This window comes from Malaclemys terrapin, chromosome 1, assembly GCF_027887155.1.
Source record: "Malaclemys terrapin pileata isolate rMalTer1 chromosome 1, rMalTer1.hap1, whole genome shotgun sequence".
NCBI lineage: Eukaryota > Metazoa > Chordata > Testudines > Emydidae > Malaclemys > Malaclemys terrapin.
In genome coordinates, this window is record NC_071505.1 from 339,407,665 (window position 1) to 339,429,344 (window position 21,680).

A 21,680-nucleotide genomic window follows, 5' to 3' on the forward strand; every position below is an offset into this window, starting at 1 on the left:
GTGAGGATATTTTAACATATTTTAACATGAGGAAATAGATTCAATTAGTGTAATGACCCAACCATTCCCAGTCTCTGTTCAAACCTAAGTTAATTGTATCCAATTTGCATATTAATTCAAGTTCAGCAGTCTCTCTTTGGAGTCTGTTTTTGAAGTTTTAGGATTGAAAGTGCTATAGTAGCACAAAGTATTGTTAGCATTACTATTAATAATACAGCCAAATAGCCGCTGAAGTTACGCTTTGCTGCAGCCCCACAAATTTCAGACACTTACCTTATCTGGGGAGAATCATTTTCTTATCACATTTTGCTCATTAATTGCAAGACATTTGGATGAACCTAGCTCTTTTTCTCTCCCATTGTATATTTCTTGGAATTATTTACCCAGCAGGATCTAAGAAGATAGATGGGACAGTATTACAGACCAAGGCCCCCAACCTGCCAAGGTATAGCCCACGTGTGTACGCTTATTGGTGTGTTTAGCTCAGGGCCTAGATACCCACAGGCTCAAAATTGTGGCATAACAGGATTTGCTCTGGTCGAAGTAGCCCAAAGAGAGAAGTGCCTGTAAAAACCGGAGGAGAATGAATGAGGGTGGAGGAAGGGGAAGCAGGGAAGCAGACTCCCTAAGGAAAACAGAACTTGAGCCATCAAGGGAAAGGAGCAGTGAGTCAGCACCAATTGGAGTGGAGGGGAGGGCTGAACCTTTTCCCTCTTGATTAATCTTCCTCTCTCAATCCCCTACAAAGGATCTGAGTTTTGTGTGGCAGGGCTTTGGGTGTTTTTTTTTTTTTTTTTTTAAACTCTGGTCTAGACAGTGTTTGCTTTAAGGTGGCGCTGTGATCTGGGTAGGTTTGTTGTGATTTTTTCCCCCTCTCCATGAGGGGAACCATTTTGATCGCTGAAATCCACACCCAGAAATAGGACACTGGAACGATCTCCCCAGCAAGCAAGTGGCTTTAGCCATTTGGATTTTCTTAAAGATCCTAAGGCTTTAATAGCCGGTAATCTTCCTTTTCTCTCCCCCTCCCCGCCCCCCAGGCTGGCTCTACAGCTGGGCATGCCATGGTGGATTAAAGTGGATTACTGTATTGTTTGCTGCTTCATGCTCTGCACCGCTCTTCTGCAAGGAGGCGGGGCTCTGTCCAAAGCTTTTTAGTACTGAAAATGGGTGGGACCATCACATCTCCCTGCTGCTTGTCCAGCCACACACTCTTCCCACCCAGCAGGGCTCCCCTGCCTCCCGCCCCAAGGGTCAGGGCGGGAAGAGTTAACATCCCACTCCGCAGGCGCTGACAGAGGCAGGTGATCTCTCTGCATCCCCCCCGCCCTTCTTCAGCATCCTTCGCTGCGCGGCGCTGCTGACAGCGGGGCTGGGTGGGGCCTTTTTTCTCTGCAGCCGCAGCGGCGGCGATGCTCCGGTCTCCGCTCAGATGATGGCTGTGGGGCGGCTGCTCCTCCAGCCGCGGCCGTGAGATCCGCAGCAGCACCCGGCCGGGAGAGACGCGGTGCGGGGTGAAGGCAGGACCCTGCAGCAAGGCTCTTCTCCGCGATGCACCAGGGCTGAGACCCGCGCGCCTGCCGGGGGTTTGCACTTGCCTAAGGTCGCCAAGGACGTGGGCAAATCCGCAGCTTTGACCGACCATTGCTTGGGGGTGGGCAGCGTTTCCTTTGCCTTGCGTTTGGGCTGGGCTCTGCCGGAGTCCTGGCCCTTTGCAATTAGTCCCGAGCCTGCTGCTTGCAGTTAGGGACTGTGCTAGGCTCGGCACCGGTTTCCCCTCCGAGGGGCCGCGTGCACCGGCGCAGCTCGGATTGTCCCCCGCTCCCCAGTTCTTGAACTGGCACCGAATTTCCTTTCCCAGCCCCTCGGCCGGGGGCTATTTCTGGAGCGGGTGCGAGTGGATTACTTCGCTGTGTTCTTTGCAGGGCGTGCGGGGAGAGGCCAGGCTGTCTAGGAGGGGAGAGGTTTGAGGCGTCGCCATGGCTTGGCCCTGCATCACCCGGGCGTGCTGCATCGCCCGCTTCTGGAACCAGCTGGACAAGGCGGACATCGCGGTCCCTTTGGTCTTCACCAAATACTCCGAGGCCACCGAGAACCCCGCGGCCCAGGTGGGTTTGCAGCAGCCACGCCCTTCCTCTGCCATCGAGACCCAGCCCTCCATCCTCGGCGGCGACCTGGATGCAGTTGCCAGGGCGACTGCGGCTGGGGGGGACCACAAGGCTGGGCCGGGGCAGCAGCCGCTGGCCGACTCGGTGATGCGCCAGGACTACAGGCACTGGAAGGCGCAGCGGCCGGAGCCTAGCTGCAAACCCAAGAGCGAGTACCAGCCCTCGGAAACCCCCTTTGAGACGGAGAGCCAGTACCAGAAGGATTTCCGAGCCTGGCCCATCCCCAAGAGAGGGGACCATCCCTGGATCCCCAAGCCAGCCCCGTCCCCTGGGCCAGCCTCGGACAAGGGCCCCCAGGAGAAACCTCCCAGCCAGGAGAAGAGGAGGAAGCTGCAGCCAGGGCAGGAGAAGAAGGAGGAGGAGGCAGAGCAAAGGGCAAAGGAGGAGCAGCCCAAGGCAGCCAGGGCTGAGGAAGGGTGGAAGAAGAGGGTCCAGGTGGTCGAGGATGGGGGGCAGCAGCAGCCCGTGCTCTCGGCGTCCCAGGAGGCGGCCAAAGGGCGAGCAGCGGTGGATGCCCTCAACAAGCAGATCAGGGAGGAATCGGCAGCTGGGCTGAGCAGCTCCTACAGGTGAGAGGCGGATACATCATACCCCTACCCAGCACCCCCATCTTCTATGCGCCTCTTCCCAGAAGCTAGTGTCTCTTGGCCACCCCCCACCCACATCCACCTGCTCAACGCCCCTCCTCCATCCTCTCTGTGTTCACCCAGCGCCCTCCCCAACCCCTGTCCACCTGCCCAACACCCCTCCTCCATCCTCTGTGTCTGCCCAGTGCCTGCATCCACCTGCCCAACACCACTCTTCCATCTTCTTTGTGTCAGCCCAGTGCCCTCCCCCAATCCCTGTCCACCTGCCCAACACCCCTCCTCCATCCCCTCTGTGTTCACCCAGTACCCTCCCCCAAACCCTGTCCACCTGCCCAATGCCCCTCCTCAATCCTCTCTGTATCCGCCCAATGCCCCTCCTCCATCCTCTGTGTCCTCTCTGTTGAGGGGAAGCCAGGGAAATCTCCTGCCATCCTCCCCCAACCTCACCCCAGATATAGCTCCCTGTGGTGTGCGGGACCATTTCCTACTAGCTAAATACAATAAGAATCACTGGTTCTGCAGCTTCAACAACTTTCTGGGGGCTCCTCCCACCAATGCAGTCTCACCAATAAATCACCCTTTTATTTCTACCTCCCCTTTGTTTGTAACTGTATGTGTTCACATGCTGGGCTAATAAGCCTGCTGGCCACTTTTGCACTATGTCTGCAAGCCGTTATGAACCAGTGAGGCTTTGGGCTGGAGGCTTCATAGGAGCCCAAGCCTGTGAGCTGAAGGCAACTTGTGGAGTTTAAAGCCTGCACTGTGCCTTTAATAATCCAAAGGTGCCTCCTGCAGAGGCTACAGGTGGGAGCATGCATTGGTCCAGGTTTATAAGAGCAGGAGGTGTCTGGGATGAAAACAGACCTCCACAATGGGCTTCATTGGATGCAGATTAGGTGTGTCCTGCAGGATCCTGCAGTTGGTGGGTGGGGCAAAGTTTTGTCCCTGCTGTGTTAAATGCATTTGATTGAAGTAGTGTGCTGGCTGCTGGGGGAATCACACATTTCAGTACATATTAGCTGCAGGTTTTCCCCAGCACTGTTGAAGTAACCTCTCTTCTTGGTTTTCTCTTTTGATTCTCAGAAGGCAATTGATGCCTGATTTCACATGAAAATGGACCTCCCTGTGGTTCAGAATGAAATGTAGCTGCTATAAGGTGTTTGTGTCTGGCTGAAGAAGTATGATGTATTGTAAATAAAAAAACAAACTGTAACAAAGAAGTGGCAGGCTGGAAGTATACACACTTTGTCTAGACCCAACCGGAGTGTTGATTTCCTTTTGAAATGAGCTTTTCCTTGGTGCTGCTTTCCAGATCTTTCCTTGACAGAGGAAACTAGGGTTCTATAGTCCTGAGAGCAGAACTGGTGGTTTTTTGGTGACAAAATAAATGTTGCGATTCCTCTGTCCCCTCAATCCCCATTAGGAATGGTTGGTGTTTCTAGCAAAGGGAATGCGACTAATTAGCCCATCTCATGGGTTCTGCAGATGACACCTGTCACATAGCAGCATGAGAAACAATTCATGTGAATCTAAAATGTATACATAATTTAGCTCCTCCATTTTTCTGCTTGCAGTGGGGAAAGGCGCAGTTGGCATTCAGCTTGAAAATCATGGACGTGGTAGATTTTTCCTTCTTATGAACTAAGGCTAAAAATTCTGGGCCTGATTCTTCATTGCCCTGCACCTTGGCAGCCATGTAACCATGTGCAAAGCGTACTCCTGTGGGAATTCTGCGCCAAAAAATTAAAAATTCTGCATATTTTATTTGTCAAAATAACACAATGTAATCACACCCATTTCAATTATTTTGGTGATTTATTTCAAAGTACCTGTCAGCAAGTATGTGTGTAACAATACAGACAATTAAAAAAGATTCAGGAAATGTTTTTCTGACAAATAGATTCTTTACTAGGCATATTAATACAGAACTTTAAGTAATAATTCATTTAAACTACAGTACAGAACCGTATTTCCAGCACCCCTTACAAGCAGTACAAAGGCTTGGGGAAGTCAGGGAAAATGGAGGAGCTGAGGGAGAGGGAAGTAATTGCTGGGAAGGAGCCTGGGAGTGAACTTGGACAGTTGTTGGGTGTGGGTGGAAGAAGTATGCAACAGTTTTTTTGGGAGGGGAGGGATTGTTAGGGAATTGGGGAGCCTCCCCCATGCAGACCCTGGCTGACCCCTAGTCTTTCGCATTCAGTCAGGCACGTGTGCTCCTGTCCCCATGTGTCCCTGCACCCCCACTCAGCCACCCCTCTTTCCCCTGTCCCCATGTTTCCTTACACCCACTCCCCCATCCCCATGTGTCCCTGCACCCCCAGTCAGCCACCCCTCCCCCTCACCCATGTGTCCTTGCACCCCAACTCAGCCGCCCCCCAATCCCCAGGTGGTCCTGCACTCCCACTCCCATTCAGCTCCCACCCCAGTTTATTCCCCCATAGCCATTCTGAACCCCAGTCTGTGTCACCCCCCAGCATTCCCATATGCCCTGCTCTGTCTGTCCCCCCCAAAAAATCCTGGGCCTCTTCACCTGGCCCCACGGGCAGGGCGCTGTGAGGAAAGCAGGCTCTCCTCTTCTCTCTCTGCATTTGGCTGCTCTGGACAGTGAGCTAGCTGCACTGTGTTCTGGCACCACAACAGTTTCTGGTGGGCGAAAGGCGTAGGGGTGACCAGACAGCAAATGTGAAAAATTGGGACGGGGGTGGGGGGTGGGGGTAATAGGAGCCTATATAAGAAAAATACCCAAAAATTGGGACTGTCCCTATAAAATCGGGACATCTGGTCACCCTAGAAAGGCGTAACTGCAGCGCTTCTCCAACAGAATGTATTTTCTGTGGAGAAAAATAATCTGCCCGGGACATGAACTCTGCACATGCGAAGTGGCACAGAATTCCCCCAGGAGTAAAAGTGGGTGTAAAACAGTACCACTCCTATCTAACAATGTTTTCACCCTCACTTTGCACTAGTGTAAATGATATCCCATCATGAAGAACCATGGTCTATACGAGCCTCATTCTGATTTCACATTCGTATAAAGCAGCAGTGACACCTTTCAAAGTCAATGGAGCTGTACTAGTGTGAGGGCAGAACTGGCCCAAAGAATCTGATATGAACATGCCACCTGCAAATTAGCTCACCCTTGTGAACAAAATTTTAACCTAAAAGATTTAAATAGAAAAAAACGATCTCTGAAATGTCTGTTTATGGCTAGTATTTGCAAAAGTCAGAAATTAATGTGTATCTGTCACATCCCTGTAGGAAATGTCTGAGAATTAAGCAGGGCTTTTTGGTGGGGAAAGGGGGTTAGTAAGAGCCCTCGGATTTGTTTTGGAGTTGGGACTGATATTGGATTGAATCAAGGCTCCAGTTGTTATCGGCTGATGTCGAAGCTCTGCATGTGACACTAGGGACCTTTATATTGTGAAATATCTAGTAGGAAGTTTGAAGGACAAAGGAACTACAGTATTTGGCCAAGATTTGCCAAAGTGACTAGTGGTTTGGGGTGCCTCAATATTTAAGGGGGTTCATCTGGAGATGCCCTAAAGTGGTTTGATTTTGCAGAAAGTGCTGAGCACCTGCCCTCTAAAAATCAGGATTCTTTAAGATGCTCCCCAAAATCACTAGTCCCGTTTAATTATGGATTTTCTTGACTTCTTTTTTTTTTGTTTGGTTTGGGTCAAGCAGAAATAGCTTTTGCCTTTGACATTCCTTGCTTGTTTTTTAATGGTAGGAATAAAAGGTAAAAAGTGTCCTTGAATCATGTGAGAGCTGACATGATAAAGTGCCGTACTCTTCTCTGTTCTACCACATCGAGTAAGTGGATATTTAGATTATTTACATACACAGAATCACAGCCCTGGTGCACTTGTTAATGCAATTGATTGTAGCATCTTTCAATTGGATCAGTCAGTATTTTGATGCCAGGACTAATTCTGAGGATGCAGTGGATATAATGTAACAGGTTTGATCAGGTCAATTCTGTTTGGTATGCTTAATAAAGGGCAGGTTTATGTCTGTTCTCTGAGGCTGTTGGAAGGGTAGGATGACACCCTTCGCCCCCCTCCCTCCATGCAGGGAGCAGTCATAATTTAGCTGATTGCACTCCCTTCGGCAGGAGGCATTGCCCAGGAGTGCGGTTAAAGGGTCAAAAGAAGGGAGCCTAACGGGGACACCGAGCAGAGCATATGAGTCTGTACATATTGGGGTTCAGGAGGTGCCAAAGGATCCACTGCTAAAGGATCCCCCCCCCCAGCCTAAGGGGAGGACCCACAGGGCCTAAAACCCAAATGATTAGGGGGGACAACTAATGTAAAAACAGGTACAGGAGTGCGGTCAGAGGGTCAAAAGAAGAGAACCAGACGGGGACACTGAGCAGAGCATATGAGCCTGTAGCGGGGCAGTTACCCCGCTCCTGGGGGAAAAGGTAGGCTGATTGGGGAAGCAGCCACAGCTGTGGCCACACCCAATCAGACCACAGCTGGCCCTGATATAAGGGCTAAGGGAGGAGCTGGGTTACTCTCACTCTAGCCTTGGAGTGGGAAGGACTTAGCTGCCTGGGAGCACAGGGTACCTGAAGCAGGGCAGTGCTGGGGAAGGGCAAGAGGAGCTGGGGAGCTCCAGTCTGGCAACTCCTCAGGCTTAGGGTTACCATACGTCCGGATTTTCCCGGACATGTCCGGCTTTTGGGGGCTCAAATCCCCGTCCGGGGGGAAATCCCCCAAAAGCCGGGCATGTCCGGGAAAATCGGGAGGGAGGGCTGGGCTGGGCGCGCGGTGCCGGGCGCGCGGTGCCGGGCCGGGGCCGCGGGGTCGGGCCGCCGAGGGGGTGCGCTGGGCCGCGGGGCTGGGAGCCGGGGGGTCGGGCCGGGAGCCGGGCCGCCGGGGGGGGCGCGGGGCCGGGCCGGGAGCCGGGCCGGGGCCGCGGGGCCGGGCCACCGGGGGGTGCGCTGGGCCGCGGGGCCGGGGGGGTCCGCGGGGCCGGGAGCCGGGCCGCCGGGGGGGTGCGCGGGGCCGAGCCGGGCCGCCGGGGGGGTTCGCCGGGCCGGGAGCCGGGCCGGGGCCGCGGGGCCGGGCCGCCGGGGGGGTCCGCGGGGCCGGGAGCCGGGCCTCTGGGGGGTGCGCTGGGCCGCAGGGCCGGGAGCCGGGGGGTCGGGCCGGGAGCAGGGCCGCCGGGGGGGGTGCGCTGGGCAGCGGGGTCGGGCCGCCGGGGGGGGGTGCGCGGGGCCGGGAGGTCGGGCCGGGAGCCGGGCCGCCGGGGGGGGTGCGTTGGGCCGCGGGGTCGGGCCACCGGGGGGGGTGCGCTGGGCCGCGGGGCCGGGAGGGTCCGCAGGGCCGGGAGCCGGGCCGCCGGGGGGGTGCGCGGGGCCGGGCCGGGAGCCGGGCCGCCGGGGGGGTCCGCGGGGCCGGGAGCCGGGCCGCCAGGGGGGTGCGTTGGGCCGCGGGGTCGGGCCGCGGGGTCGGGCCGCCGGGGGGGTGCGCTGGGCCGCGGGGCCGGGAGCCGGGGGGTCGGGCCGGGAGCCGGGCCGCCGGGGGGGGTGCGTTGGGCCGCGGGGCCGGGAGCCGGGGGGTCGGGCCGGGAGCCGGGCCGCCGGGGGGGTGCGCTGGGCCGCGGGGTCAGGCCGCCGGGGGGGTGCGCTGGGCCGCCGGGAGCCGGGGGGCCGGCCGGCAGTGCTGGGCGGGCCGGGGGTGGTCGGCCGGGGGCCAGGGCCGGCACCCGAGGGCCCGAGCCGACCCAGGCTGGAGCCGCCGGGGGGGCCAGCCTGGGCCGCACCTCCTCCCCCCACACCCCCCCTTACCTGCCCAGGCTTCCCGCGAATTAAATGTTCGCGGGAAGCAGGGGAGGGGGCGGAGACTTTGGGGAAGGGGCGGAGTTGGGGCGGGGAGGGGGCGGGGCTGGGGGCGGGGCCAGGGCCCCGTGGAGTGTCCTCCTTTTGGAGGCACAACATATGGTAACCCTACTCAGGCTGAGGCCTTGTCAAAGGCCTAAGGAGGTATTGGGGCTACAGAGGTGCAGCTTGGGGGTAGGCAGAGGCAGCTGGTCCAACCCCTTTGCCAGTGATGAGTGACCATTGCAGACTGCAGTTTGCCCAGAGAAAGGGGGCTAGCTGATGACTGGCAGTAGCCACTGAGGGAAGGTGGGCTTAGAGGGTTGGGGGTTTCCCTGAGAGTGGAGACCCAGAGTGTGGGGGTACTGCTGTGGGCAGAACCCCAAGGAAAAGGGGCACCAGAGTCCAGGAGGGACACAGGGCCTGAGGCAGGAGAGACACCAGCCAGCAGGAGGTGCTTTGAGTGCTGGAATCAAGCTAATTCACGGATGACCAGCAGGAGGCGCTGTGGCGGTGAGTCTGCGATCTGCTACAGAGCCCATTGTTTGGTGTCTTGCAAAGTGAATCTTTAGCAGTAGAGTCCTAATTCCTTTGTCAGTCTGGGTGTCCAGCATGTGCTATATAGGCTCTATCTCTAAAGCCCTGGAGGTGTTGGAATCAATGCTGATTGAAGGGCCTCAGCGCCTGGCAGGATGGAGCCTTAAGTCTGTGTAGTGTATTACACCTTTTTGGTATCACGTCTTTGCCCGGTATTCCTCTTCTTTGTGCTCTCATTTTAATCCTATTACTCCTTGGAGCGTGTCACAGGAGGGGAGTGGGCTATAAAATGGTCTCTCTCTCTCTGCACTTGCATCACTTCGGTGTAAACGAAGAGGCTTGCACTCGTTGCCAGATGATTTCCAGTTCTCTGTTTAATATGGAAATATTTAAGAGTTATTCATTGTTTAAACAATGCCAAATTCTAGAAATCCTCTTAATTATTGAAAAGCTTTCTGCTCCTCGGCAGCACGCTGTGCGTGTAGTCTCTCGGACACTTACATTTCCCCCTCCCCGCCAAGAGAGCAAATAAGAAAGAGGGTGTGCCAGAGACTAAGGGCACAGTTTGCAAACTTGAATGCCAGGAGTTTAGACAGCTCAATATACAGTAAGGCACATACTGGAAATACCTGTTTCAGGCACCAAACTGCTGATTTAGGCATGTAGGACCTCATGGCATGTGAATTTCCCTACACAGGTGTGTGAATTTCACTCGTCCGTGATGCAACCAGCTGGATAAGTACGTAAAATCCAGATTTAGGTGCCTGCCCTCTGGCACCTACATTTGAAAATTTGCCTCCCTGTGCTCATTAAATGTCGTGTTGTGTCTGAGGCGAAAGCCACTCTTGACTTGCACTAGTGTAAAAATTAAGGGAATTGCTGAGCTACTCTTTTGTTTCATGTTTAACTTTATAAAAAAAAATCAGGTAAAACGCTGTGTCTGAAAAGTGTTTTTAAAAGGAGCTGTTGGGGCTTCAGGCATTAAGGAAATATTGATGGATGAATTCCAATCACCGGAACTTAAGGAGTTAGACCCTAATCCTGTCAGGTGCCAGGCTCTCTCTGCCCCCAGTGACATCAGCACAGAACTTTACTCAGCATCTTTCAGGATCAGGCCCACAAAAGCACATTGTAGGCAGAGAAGGGAGGGGCTGGGTGGATACAGATCTGTAGACGCTGAGCAGAGGTGCTTGGGGGCGGTGCTTGGGGGCATTGCTTGCACAGGGCAGATAAAGGTGAAATGCCGCCTTCCTTGTACCACTGGATAGCCAACGATACAAGGACTGATCACACCTTCAAACCAGTTGGCTATGCCTCCTTCGGGCCCAGCAGCAGTACCAGCCCCTTCTCCATCAATGCTAAAGAGTGCTAGGGTCACCGTTATGCCTGGGGTCTCCATGGGTGTAATGGGGAGGGAAGTGGCTTCCGGTATTTTCTTTCCATCCTCCCCCAGCAAAGCCAAGTAGGGTCAGACCCTAAGCTCAACATACTACTATTAGGTTCAGGTCAGCAAGGAAATTTCCTATTGGTGCCTGTCCTCTTTGCCCTTAGCTACGCTAATGCACAGGTGGGGGCTGGCAGCCAGTATTCTGAGAACAGATGACTTGGGAGATTTTCTTACAGTCCCTGTTGCTGCTGAAGATCAGCGTAATGTGATGCTTTAAGGCCATGAAACCGGTCTCCAGCCGAAAGCAAATGACAAATTCAGTAGCAGATGGTATTCTGGTTATAGGGCTGCAATGGGAATAGGGCTTGATTCTGCAGTGCTTTCGCTAACAAAACTCCCACAGCACTCAGTGGGGATTTCACCAGGATCAAGCCTAGGAAGGGGACGCACTATTCTGGGGTCGGCTAGAGGGGGCTCGTGAGAGCTGGTCATGAAAATTCTGACACCTAATTAAAGCGAGGCTTGGGGCCTGGTTTCCTAGCCCGTGTTGGAGTCGCTCCCCGCTCCCTCCCCCCAGGATATGGCTAGATAATCATTTCTGCCAGCAGTGACTTACTCACAAAAATAGTTCCGAACGTACAAATGGACAAGACTGAATCAAGGGGTAGATATACAAGACAAATCGATGCGGAGGACGCTCCCCATTAGCCCTACAACATCTTCATGCGGGGGTGTGTGCAGAAATTTAACTTTGACCCCTTTTGGGGGGGTGGTACATTCTGTGCTCCCCTTCCCCGGCTCTGGCAGGAGCTCGCTCTCCCCTCCTTGTCTCCCCCCGCCCTGGCTCTGGCTGGAGCTCAGTCTCCTCCCTGCAGCTCTGGGGAGGACTGGAGAGTTCTGTGCCCCCGACGATTATTGGGCAGCCTGTGCCCCTGCTTGCCCCTCCCCCCATGCACACCCCTTCACTTCCATCCTTCCCTTACAGGGCTCATCTACATGGGCAGAAAGGGGGCTCCCTACAGTTGTGTTAGCTGAGTTGATGTAGCTCACCATTGAAAAGTTCTCTTAATACCCCACTCTCTTTTGCCTGTGTAGACAAGCTCATAATTACTCCCGCAAACACTGAGATTGAGAGCTCTTTGGAGCCAGGACTGGCTTTTTGTTCTGTGTTTGTACAGCCCCTTGCACAATGGACTGGGGCTCCCAGAGGCTATGGAAATACAAACAATAAATAACACATATTGGCATGATATATTAATTATTCATATTTCTCGGTATTACAGTAGCACCTAAGAGCCCAGGACCAGGGCCCCATTGTGCTAGGTGCTGTACAAACTGCACATGGCAGCACATCACTGACTGCCTGAGGGGAAATCTTGCTCATCTCACTCCCACGTGCAGCTCCACTGGCTTCAAGGGGACTGCACCCATTGGCAGAGGGAGTGCAATTTGACTCAGACGTCTGCACTAAGTGGATACCAGTAATCTGTTGTAGATGCACATATCTGAGATTCTCTTCTGTCTATGGGCTCCTCTGAAGTGTCAAAGCATCTCACCAGCATGCATAGATTTTATTCTCACAATGCCCCTGTGAAGCAGAAAAGTACTTTTTTCTTTACATATGGGGAAGTGAGGCACAGTGTAGGCTAAGCCACATGCCCAAGGGAGTCTGCGGCTTGGCAAGGAGTTCCCCATTCCAGCCCCTTTGTGCCCCAGAACTGCCCTAACGGGGCAGCTGGGGATTTCAGAGGCATAGAGAATAGTCAGGCAGGGTAACCAGCTCTGTGCTATTCACTCCAGCTCCCCACCATGCATAAGGACTATCTTGCACTCTGATGAACCCCACCTGTATAATGGCCACGAAGGCCAGTGATTCATTGGGATAACTACAATCACATCATCTGAGTACCGGCCACCAAAAATCAGGCCAAACTCAAAAGCCTCCAAACTGGTGGAGAACGCAAAAGGACCACTTCATAACATACAAGAAGAGGGGGGAGGGATAGCTCAGGGGTTTGCGCATTGGTCTGCTAAACCCAGGATTGAGTGTTCAATCCTTGAGGGGGCCATTTAGGGAACTGAGGTAAATATCTGTCTGGGGATTTGGCCTGCTTTGAGCAGGGGGTTGGACTAGATGACCTCCTGAGGTCCCTTCTAACCCTGATATTCTATGATATCAAGAGAAGTGTATCAACAACTCTGCAGAACACTTGCATCAATCCTCTGAGGAGAACCTTCCACTGTCAGTGTTGAGGAAATAAAAGAAGGACTTTCCGTGATTGAAAAAAGGGAAGGCTGCAGGCCCTAACAGTCTTCTGCCAGAGTTCCTCCACCATCTGGTCCCCAAAGGACTCCAATAGCTAGCAACATTGTACTCTGCTACCGTAAGGACCATACGGATCCCTGAAATATGGGGTGAGGCCATAGTAATTGCCATTCCAAAGCTTGGAGAGCCTCCTGATGAAGCGGGATGCTATAGGCCAATTTCTCTGCTATGTACGACCTATAAACTTCTTGAATGTATCCTCCTCAAAAGAATACGTCCTTTTACTGAGCCAGTTATCCCTGTCGAACAGGCAGGCTTCTGGCCAAAACGTAGTTGTTGTGACCAAGTTCTGGCACTCACAACTCACATTGAGGCTGGCTATTAAAAAAACAACAACTAAAGACTGGCGCAGTATTTGTTGACCTGTCATCTGCGCATGATACTGTCTGATTTAAGGGCCTGATGCTGAAACTTGCTAAAATTATACCTTGCTACCACATACTTTGCCTGCTGTGGACCATGCTGAGTAATAAATGCCTGTGGGTGTACCTGGGTAATAAGACCTGCTCACCCTGTATCAGAAACAATGAGTTACCACAAGGCTCTGTACTTGCACCAGCCCTTTTAAAAATTTATGTAAGTGACATGCCTCCAGCTAAATCACAAAAATTTGGATATGCCAATACTCTTGCCATGATAAACCAAGCATCAAATCTCCATGACATTGAGAAAGCATTAATTGAGGACCTCCAAAATATGGAACAATATTTCCAGAAATGGAGGCTCAAACCAAATCCTGGAAAAACAATAGTAAGCGTGTTTCATCTTGATAATAGGAGTGCCAAAAACACACTGAAAGTAACATTCTGTGATAAAAATGTGCAACATAATTACACGCCAACATATCTCGGAGTGAAACTTGACTGCACCCTCTCCTTCCATGATCATGTTGAGAAGGTAGCTGCAAAGATTAAAAACGAGAGTCAACATAATCCAGAAAATAGCAGGTACACCAACCGGGGTGTACCAGCATCAGCACTTGTATATTCAAGTATCAGGGGGTAGCCGTGTTAGTCTGTATCCACAGAAACAACAAGGAGTCTGGTGGCACCTTAAAGACTAACAGATTTATTTGGGCATAAGCTTTTTGTGGGTAAAAAACCCACTTCTTCCGATGCATCACGGGAACCCTTAAGTCAAATCCAACACCATGGCTACATGTCCTGTCTAACATCACGCCCCCACCAAGACGTCGAACTGCTGAGATTTTCTGCGAAGCTCAGCAAATCCGGGAAAACAGATGCCTTCCTATTCACCAAGACCGTGACAACTCTCCTCCCGCCCCTCCCTGCAATGTCTTGCGTCCCGCAAGACTTTCTGGGAACATTCGTCTAGCCTCATGCAATCAGGCTATGATCAGAAGGAGGCTTGGAAAGCAGATTGGGTTAAACAAGACTTAAAAAAAATAAGCACCTTGTGCCAGATCCCACAAAGAAGGTTGCTTGCGTTTGACCTTCCATGGTCATCTTGGTCAACTCTGAACTGACTTTGAACCAACCCTGGTAGATACAGATATCTAATGCACAAATGGAAAATCAAGAACTCCGCCATGGGCGAGTGTGGTTCCCCACGACAGACCATTGAACATATCACTACCTACTGCCCAATTGATAAATATGAAGGAGGCATCACTGCAAGACATTCTGCTACTCCTGTTGTAGCCATTTGGCTCGATCAACTTCAGGTGAAATTGTAGTTGCTGCTTTACACCAGCCATACAAAAGAAGAAGTGTAAGTGATGGGAAAAGCAGTCCCTGCCGCTGACTCTTGGTCCCATGGCCATCACCTCCATGATCTATCTCAACTAGCCCATTGTGCTTCTCGTCTTGTAAGTGGATTGTACTGACTGGTAACAAGCCCCCTACCAGCAATGGAGAGTCCTTACAAAACCACAGCAAGCAAATGGGGCATTTGACAAACTGAATGAAGAAAGATGCTCTGCAGCGGCAAAAGGTAGCCAAATAAAAGCAACTGAGCCGGGTTAGCCAGCAAGGGACAGGTACATGACTGACAGTGGCGGGGTCTGACCCCAGTGATCCAGTTCAAAGGGGGATTAGCTTTATTTTAAAACCAATTGTGATCATCAGCCATGGTTGAATGAAGGGGGAAGTACTCGTGTATGATACTCAGTGATTGAACCCATTTTTGGCTTTCTGCTCTGCAGCCTGACAGGAAAAAAACAGGCCTACGTGACTTGTCCAATTATCAGATGAATGAGCTGGGTGGAAGAAACCAAATTTGTGGTTTTCAGCTGCTTGGAAAACTCTTGCTGGTGAATGGAGCCCTCTTACAGACATCTATAGCCCCTCTTACCTTAGTAGTTGAGCATCTCTCAATGCATTTATCCTCACAGCACCCCTGTGAGGTAGGGAGTGCAATTATCCCCATTGTACAGATGGGCAACTGAGGCCAGAGAGACCAAGTGACTTTCCCAAGGAAGGTTGTGGCAGAGCAGTCAATATAAATGTGCATACAATTTAGCAGTGGCATTGAGTCATGGAATCATAGCGTTTAAGGCCAGAAGGGACCATCTGATCATCTAGTAAGACCTCCTGTGTATCAACCAAGAGCTGAAATGACACCAAAGTATTACAACCCACAGGACCTATTGATTAAAGCAGGTGAGAAAGTGAGGAATGTGTTGGGTGAAAAATTTCAAAAAAGAGAGAACATTTTGGTTTTATCAATGAAAAATGTTGAAGCAATTTTTTTTAAACTTTCATGAAAAAAAATCCCTATATTTTGGTGGGGAAAAGCTTGCACTCACTTCATCCCCCCCCACCCCTGTGGGGAAAAAAATAGAGTGGGAATTTTCCATCTTTTATTTTTTCCTCACTGGGGAAAAAAAAAATCCCCCCTCATCCCAATGAAATTAATGTGTTAAAATTAACTCCGTTCAAAAAATTTTCACTGAAAAAAGAAAAATTTTGAACAAAATGAAAGGGTTGGGGTTTTTTGTGTGTGAAAATTCTCATTTCGGTTGACAGGGCATTTTCCCCTCAAGTTTTGTTGAAAAACTTTTGACCAGCATTGTCATGGTGTTGATCTCGAACAGTAGATATAATTTGCTAACATAAAAAAAAAAAAAACCCTGGGGTGTTGGTTGGCTTTTTTTTAATCCATTTTTAAAAACAGGCTAAACAAGTGAAAGTTCATAAAAGCCACGGATGTCAGTGCCTGGCCTCCTCCAGTACACAAGCAACAAATAGAGGGACCTTTTAGGAAGTGCTGACCCTGATAGAGTAGCCAGTTCATATTCAGAACTACGTTTTATGTTCAGAATTGGGTCTAGAATTCTGTGTCTGACTCTGAAGATAAGATTGAGTTAGTAATACATGCCTGATCGATCTTACTGTGACTGGATTATGGGTACTTATTGAAACCATTGGACAGTAGGAATGTCGCCTGTTCTGTAAATTAACATTTATGGGATCTATTTCTACTCTGTTACTATTGGGTGAACCCAGAGTAATGAAGTCAGCAGTTACTCCTGATATCCACCAGTGATGTCGGACCTGTTCAACTTGATGGGAATGTCTCCATGGACTTCTACAAGCTTTAATCAGACCCATAAGGACCCAGACTGGGCCCATGATATTATTAAAGCAGGGTATATAACAGTATGGGCCAAATTCTGCTCTCGGTTACATCTGTGAAATCCCTTGAAAGCTGTGTCACTGAGCATAGGATTTGGCAGTATTTAAGGAAAGACCAAGCAAAGTTTCCTTCAAGCCATTATGGGCCATGTTGAAAAAACATGTTTGATAGCTTTGGTACTGAGTCAACAAGGAGTCTGGTGGCACCTTAAAGACTAACAGATTTATTTGGGCATAAGCTTTCGTGAGGTTTTTACCCACGAAAGCTTATGCTCAAATAAATCTGTTAGTCTTTAAAGTGCCACCAGACTCCTTGTTGTTTTTGTAGCTACAGACTAACACGGCTACCCCCTGATACTTGGTACTGAGTGGTTATTTAATAGGTAAATGAGTACTAGCATGGACGTTATGGCTCTGCTGAAGCCATGGAGAACAGGCAAGTTAATGGGTGAATAATTGTGTATGCAACCGTCCTTTATGGTTACAAAGAAAACCTCCCAGACACGAACAGAGTGAAAACTGATGCTGAGCTACTGCAGAAGAGATTCAAAACATAGCTGTGCGGGAGGTGAATTCTTGCACTCTGGAGTCCAGTTCACTCCTGCCTGTTCTCCCTGTTCAGGTAATAGGCAGCACTGTGGTCTGGCGAGTACAGTCTGTGGTGGGGGCTCCCATCTCAGCTAGGTTCACTTACACCTATCACTGCAGTGACTAGATCAGCATGGGCTGAACGCCGGCGCCATGGCAGAGAACAGTCAATGGGCGTGTGATATAATCCCAGATGCTGAACAGGAACTCGGCCTCCAACAGTCATACACGGTCTCAATGGCCCCTCCAGCCTGGGGTCCACAGAGCTGGATTAAGGCCCTAACCTCCAATCAGAGGAGAGCTGGCAGGAGGGGCGGGATTTCTGGCCAGCTCTCTACCCAACCATCTGTGGGGGATGGAGAGGCCAGCTTCTCATCTGCCCATCCCCAGCCAATCAGGGCTCTCTGGATTGGGGTCACCCAACCTATATAATTGGGAGACAGAATGATTTGGTGCTCCCGTCTTTGCATAGCCCCTTATTCACTGTGCGACCTCGGACTAAGTCACTCAGCATCTCCCATACTGAAGATGCAGAGAACATCTGATTCTCCTGCTGCTTGCTACTTTTCAGCCTGCACACCCAGTAAGTTGTTATTAGATGTGAGGTATATGTTCATCTTTTCTTAAATCCATCTATTCTACCTGTTCCAATCGCCTGTCTGTCTAGTCTGTTACCCGGACTGATCAACTTCACACAGAAGAACCTCTCTCTTCCCCCCGCCCCCAATATCAGCAGTGACTTGTTTGTGAAGATTCCCGGCCGTGATGGTCTTTGATCCTGTGAGCCACGGCATATTTGACTATTTCTTTGTTATTTGTTCAGGGCCTTGGTGCTTTGCAGAACAAAAGTCACAAGGGGTTTACAATCTAATTTTAAGCCTGATGCAATAAGAGAGCAATAAACAAAGGAGAGGGACAGGGGAAAGGGAGGACAAGAGTAATCAGACATGGTGGCTCAGGTCTGTGTATGTGTCTTAGTGGCTTTGCTATGTGACTGTATTTTAATGAATTTATTTATTATTTAAAATCTGTGTTTATAAACTAGGGCCCTGATTCTGCAGTGGTACAATTTGCAGGTTTTCTTTTCCCTCTTTATTCCTTCTCCCTGTTTACTTTGCTTTCCTCCCTCTTCTATTCCTGGGATGAAGAAAGCAGCTGACTGAGGTGGGTTCATGGCAGAAAATGTCATTTCATTAATAACCTTGGCACAGAAAGTGGGAGTGCGCTAATAAAATTTGCAGATGACACAAAGGTGACAGATATTGCCAATACAGAGGAGGACCAGAATATCATACAAGAAGATCTGGATGACTTTGAAAACTGGAGTAAGAGAAATGGGATGAAATTTAACAGTGCAAAGTGCAAGGTTAGGCACTTAGGGACTAACAGTAAGAATTTTTGCTATAAGCTCAGGACTTATCTGTTGGAAGTGACAGAGGAGGAGAAAGACCTGGGTGTATCGACTGATCACAGGATGACTATGAGCCAGCATTGTGATGCAGTTGTGAAAAAGGCTAATGCAGTCTTAGGATGCATCAGGTGAGGCATTTCCAGTACAGATAAGGTAGTGTTAGTACCATTATACAAGGCAGTGGTGAGACCTCATCTAGAATACTGTGTGCAGTTCTGGTCTCCCATGTTTAAGGACAATAAATTCAAACTGGAACAGGTGCAGAGAAGGGCTACTAGGATGATCAGAGGAATGGAAAAACTACCTTATGGGAGGAGATTCACTTGTTTAGCATAACCACACGAAGGCTGAGGGGAGAGATGATTGCTCTCTATAAATGCATCAGAGGGATAAATATCAGGGAGGAAGAGGAATTATTTAACTTAAGCACCAATGTAGACACAAGAACAAGTGGATATAAACTGGCCATCAACAGGTTTAGGCTTGAAATTAGATGATGGTTTCTAACCATCAGAGGAGTGAAGTTCTGGAACAGCCTTCCAAGGGGAGTAGTAGTGGCAAAAAACCTAACTGGCTTCAAGACTGAGCTTGATGGTATGATGGGACTCTGAGTTACTACAAAGAAATCTTTCCCGCTTGGCTGCCTAGTGGGTCTTGCCCACATGCTCAGGGTCTAACTGATTGCCATATTTAGGGTCGGGAAGGAATTTTCCCCCAGGTCAGATTGGCAGAGACTCTGGGATTTTTGTTTTTTGCCTTCCTCTGTAGCATGGGGCATGGGCCACTTGCAGGTTTAAACTAGGGTAAATAGTGGATTCTCTCTAACTTGAAGTCTTTAAATCATGATTTGTGAATTTTAGTAACTCAGTCAGAAGTTGTGGGTCTATTACAGGAGTGGGTGGGTGAGGTTCTGTGGCCTGCAATGTGCAGGATTTGAATGAGTGCCTGTGTGACCGCACGGAGGAGTGCATAGGGCCGCCATGGCAGAAGGCATGAAAACAGAAGTGGGAGAAGGACACAAGATTCATGATGTTCATCTAGTGTGCCCTCTTGCACACCACAGACCAAAGATTTTAACCACACATTCCTGCACTGAGCCCAACTTGTGCTTGAACTTGCAGAGGGCTCTTTGGAAGGCATGAAGTGGACTACTGGACTGGGTCTCAGGAGATCTGGGTTCTAGTCTCCGCTCTGATGTGTTGTCGAGTCACTTCACTTCTGTTTCCCCTCCTACCCTTTGTCTGTCTTGTCTAGTTAGACTTGGTCCTGCTAGTGAAGGCAGGGGGCTGGACTCAATGACCTTTCAGGGTCCCTTCCAGTTCTGTGATATATAAATTTTGTGTGTGTGTGTGTGTGTGTAGATGCCTAAGGCAATGGGGCTCTGACCTGTGTTGAGTGCTCAACATGCTCCTGTAATAACAATAAGAAAGAATGGAAATAAAGGCCAGGAGCAGCTAATTTAGAGAGCGGGACTTTCCCTCGCCTTATGCATTTAGAATGGGTGTTCCATGGTTTGTTTATCTTCTAACCCCTTCAGATCATGACTTCTGGTTTTCCTACCTCCCTGCCATCAGAGCAGGTCTTTGCTTTGGAAATACTAATACTCTAATCAAGCGCCACGTCTTGCTTTACTTTATCCCTAGCTGAAGATATTAAGTGAGGGGAGGCAGTGGCCCCAAGATCCTCCACATTGGCTGGAAGAATTGAATGGTCCCAGAGTGGAGCACATAATATATCCCTGAGCCCTGGTCTACACTGCGGGGGGGTGGGGGGGGGAGGGGGCAAGAATCGATCTAAGTTACGCAACTTCAGCTACATGAATAATGTAGCTAAAGTCAACGTACTTAGATCGACTTACTGTGGTGTCTTCAGCGTGGTGAGTCGACTGCTGCCGCTCCTCCGTCGACTCCGCCTGTGCCTCTCGCGGGGTGGAGTACAGGAGTCGACGGGAGAGTGCTCAAGGGTCGATTTATCGGGTCTAGACTAGACGTGATAAATCGATTTCCCCACTGGATCGATCGCTGCCCGCCGATCCGTACCTTCACCAGGCCTCCTGGACCTTCCTCGGGGACAGGGCGATGTGTTCCACCCCGGCGAGGGCCAGAGCCTAACACGCAGGACCGAACCCTTAGCTTGGCAAAGCACTGAGTCAGCACAATAAACTCTCTCTGCATCAGTTGTTGTGAGACAACACCTAATTTGCCCTCACAATGCCCCTGTGAAGCAGAGTCATTAGTGTCCCCATGTATAGGGTGCTTTGAGAGTCTCAGATGGAAGGCGCTGTGGTGAGGCAAAATATAATTATTGCTATAGGTATGGAAACTGAGGCTGGGCTTTCAAATAACTTACCTCAGGTCATGCATTGGAGTCGGTGGTAGAGATTAGAACTCAGATGTTCCAGGCTCCCAGTTTTTAAATTCAGACCCTTTGAGCCCAATGGCCCTCTTTATTGTATTATAAGAACAAAAGCTTGTCATTGCAGTTTAGCACTGGATAGAACTGTCTGTTGCTGCCAGAAGACTTGTGATTTGAGTGATTGGCAATCGCTTCGCGCAAGGCCTTTATCATTTATCTCTTAACTCGAAAAATATCAGCACAGAGACCTGGTGGAGCTGCGAGTCAGATGATCTATTTCAGCATTTGTTACTATGCTGCTAACGATAGCAAGGAAGGCTGTGTTGTCTCTTCTGTGTGGACTGTACAATATAGGGCTGAACTGCAGTGGGACTTTGCATGCAGGGCACTGCAGGATCTCCCCCCTCCATGTAAATGAAAACTAGAGCGTTGTTTATCCATCCAGTCTCGCAGATGTGTTCGCTGGAGAATGGCCGGGTATTCTGTTATAAATGACCTGGCAAATTATTTTGGTTTGCAAATATTGTTTTGCTGCTGCTTTTCATTCGCTTTAAAGGTAGGTATCAGAAGTTGACCTGTTTGATTCTTGCTGCTTGCCTAACTTATAAGATATAAAGGGTGAAGAACGTTCTTTTCTCACCAGAGGCACTTTCTGGGGAGTGGAGCAGTTCTGGAGCTATCCTGATTGCAGAGGGCGAGATACTCTGTGGTGCAACTTCCTGCCGCTCCAGGAGGCAGTAGCGTGAATACCCCTCCTGCCAATCACAGCATCTATGCAAAGGGGCTAGATCTTCAGCTGGTGTAATTTGACAGAGCTAAATAAATGGAGCTATTCTGACTCACACCAGCTGGGGATCTGGCCCAAGAGAGGCAGCCTCCATGGGGCTGCGGAGTGCTAGCA

At 50.4% G+C, this 21,680-nt stretch overlaps 1 protein-coding gene across 4 annotated transcripts in view; it reads left to right on the plus strand.

The window, feature by feature from the left end:
• The first annotated feature begins 1,305 nt into the window (after positions 1-1,305).
• The window catches only part of MAP6 (microtubule associated protein 6), a 70,143-nt gene continuing 49,768 nt past the window's right edge, over positions 1,306-21,680 (plus strand). The window contains exons 1-2 of one of the 4 annotated variants that reach the window (XM_054015843.1): positions 1,306-1,654; positions 1,926-2,737. In XM_054015843.1, the coding sequence (XP_053871818.1) occupies positions 1,980-2,737 (758 nt within the window). In that variant the 5' untranslated portion in view covers positions 1,306-1,654; positions 1,926-1,979. Of the gene's footprint in view, positions 2,738-21,680 lie in introns of all 4 variants that reach the window. The other 3 variants (XM_054015844.1, XM_054015845.1, XM_054015846.1) reach the window with 3 other exon arrangements.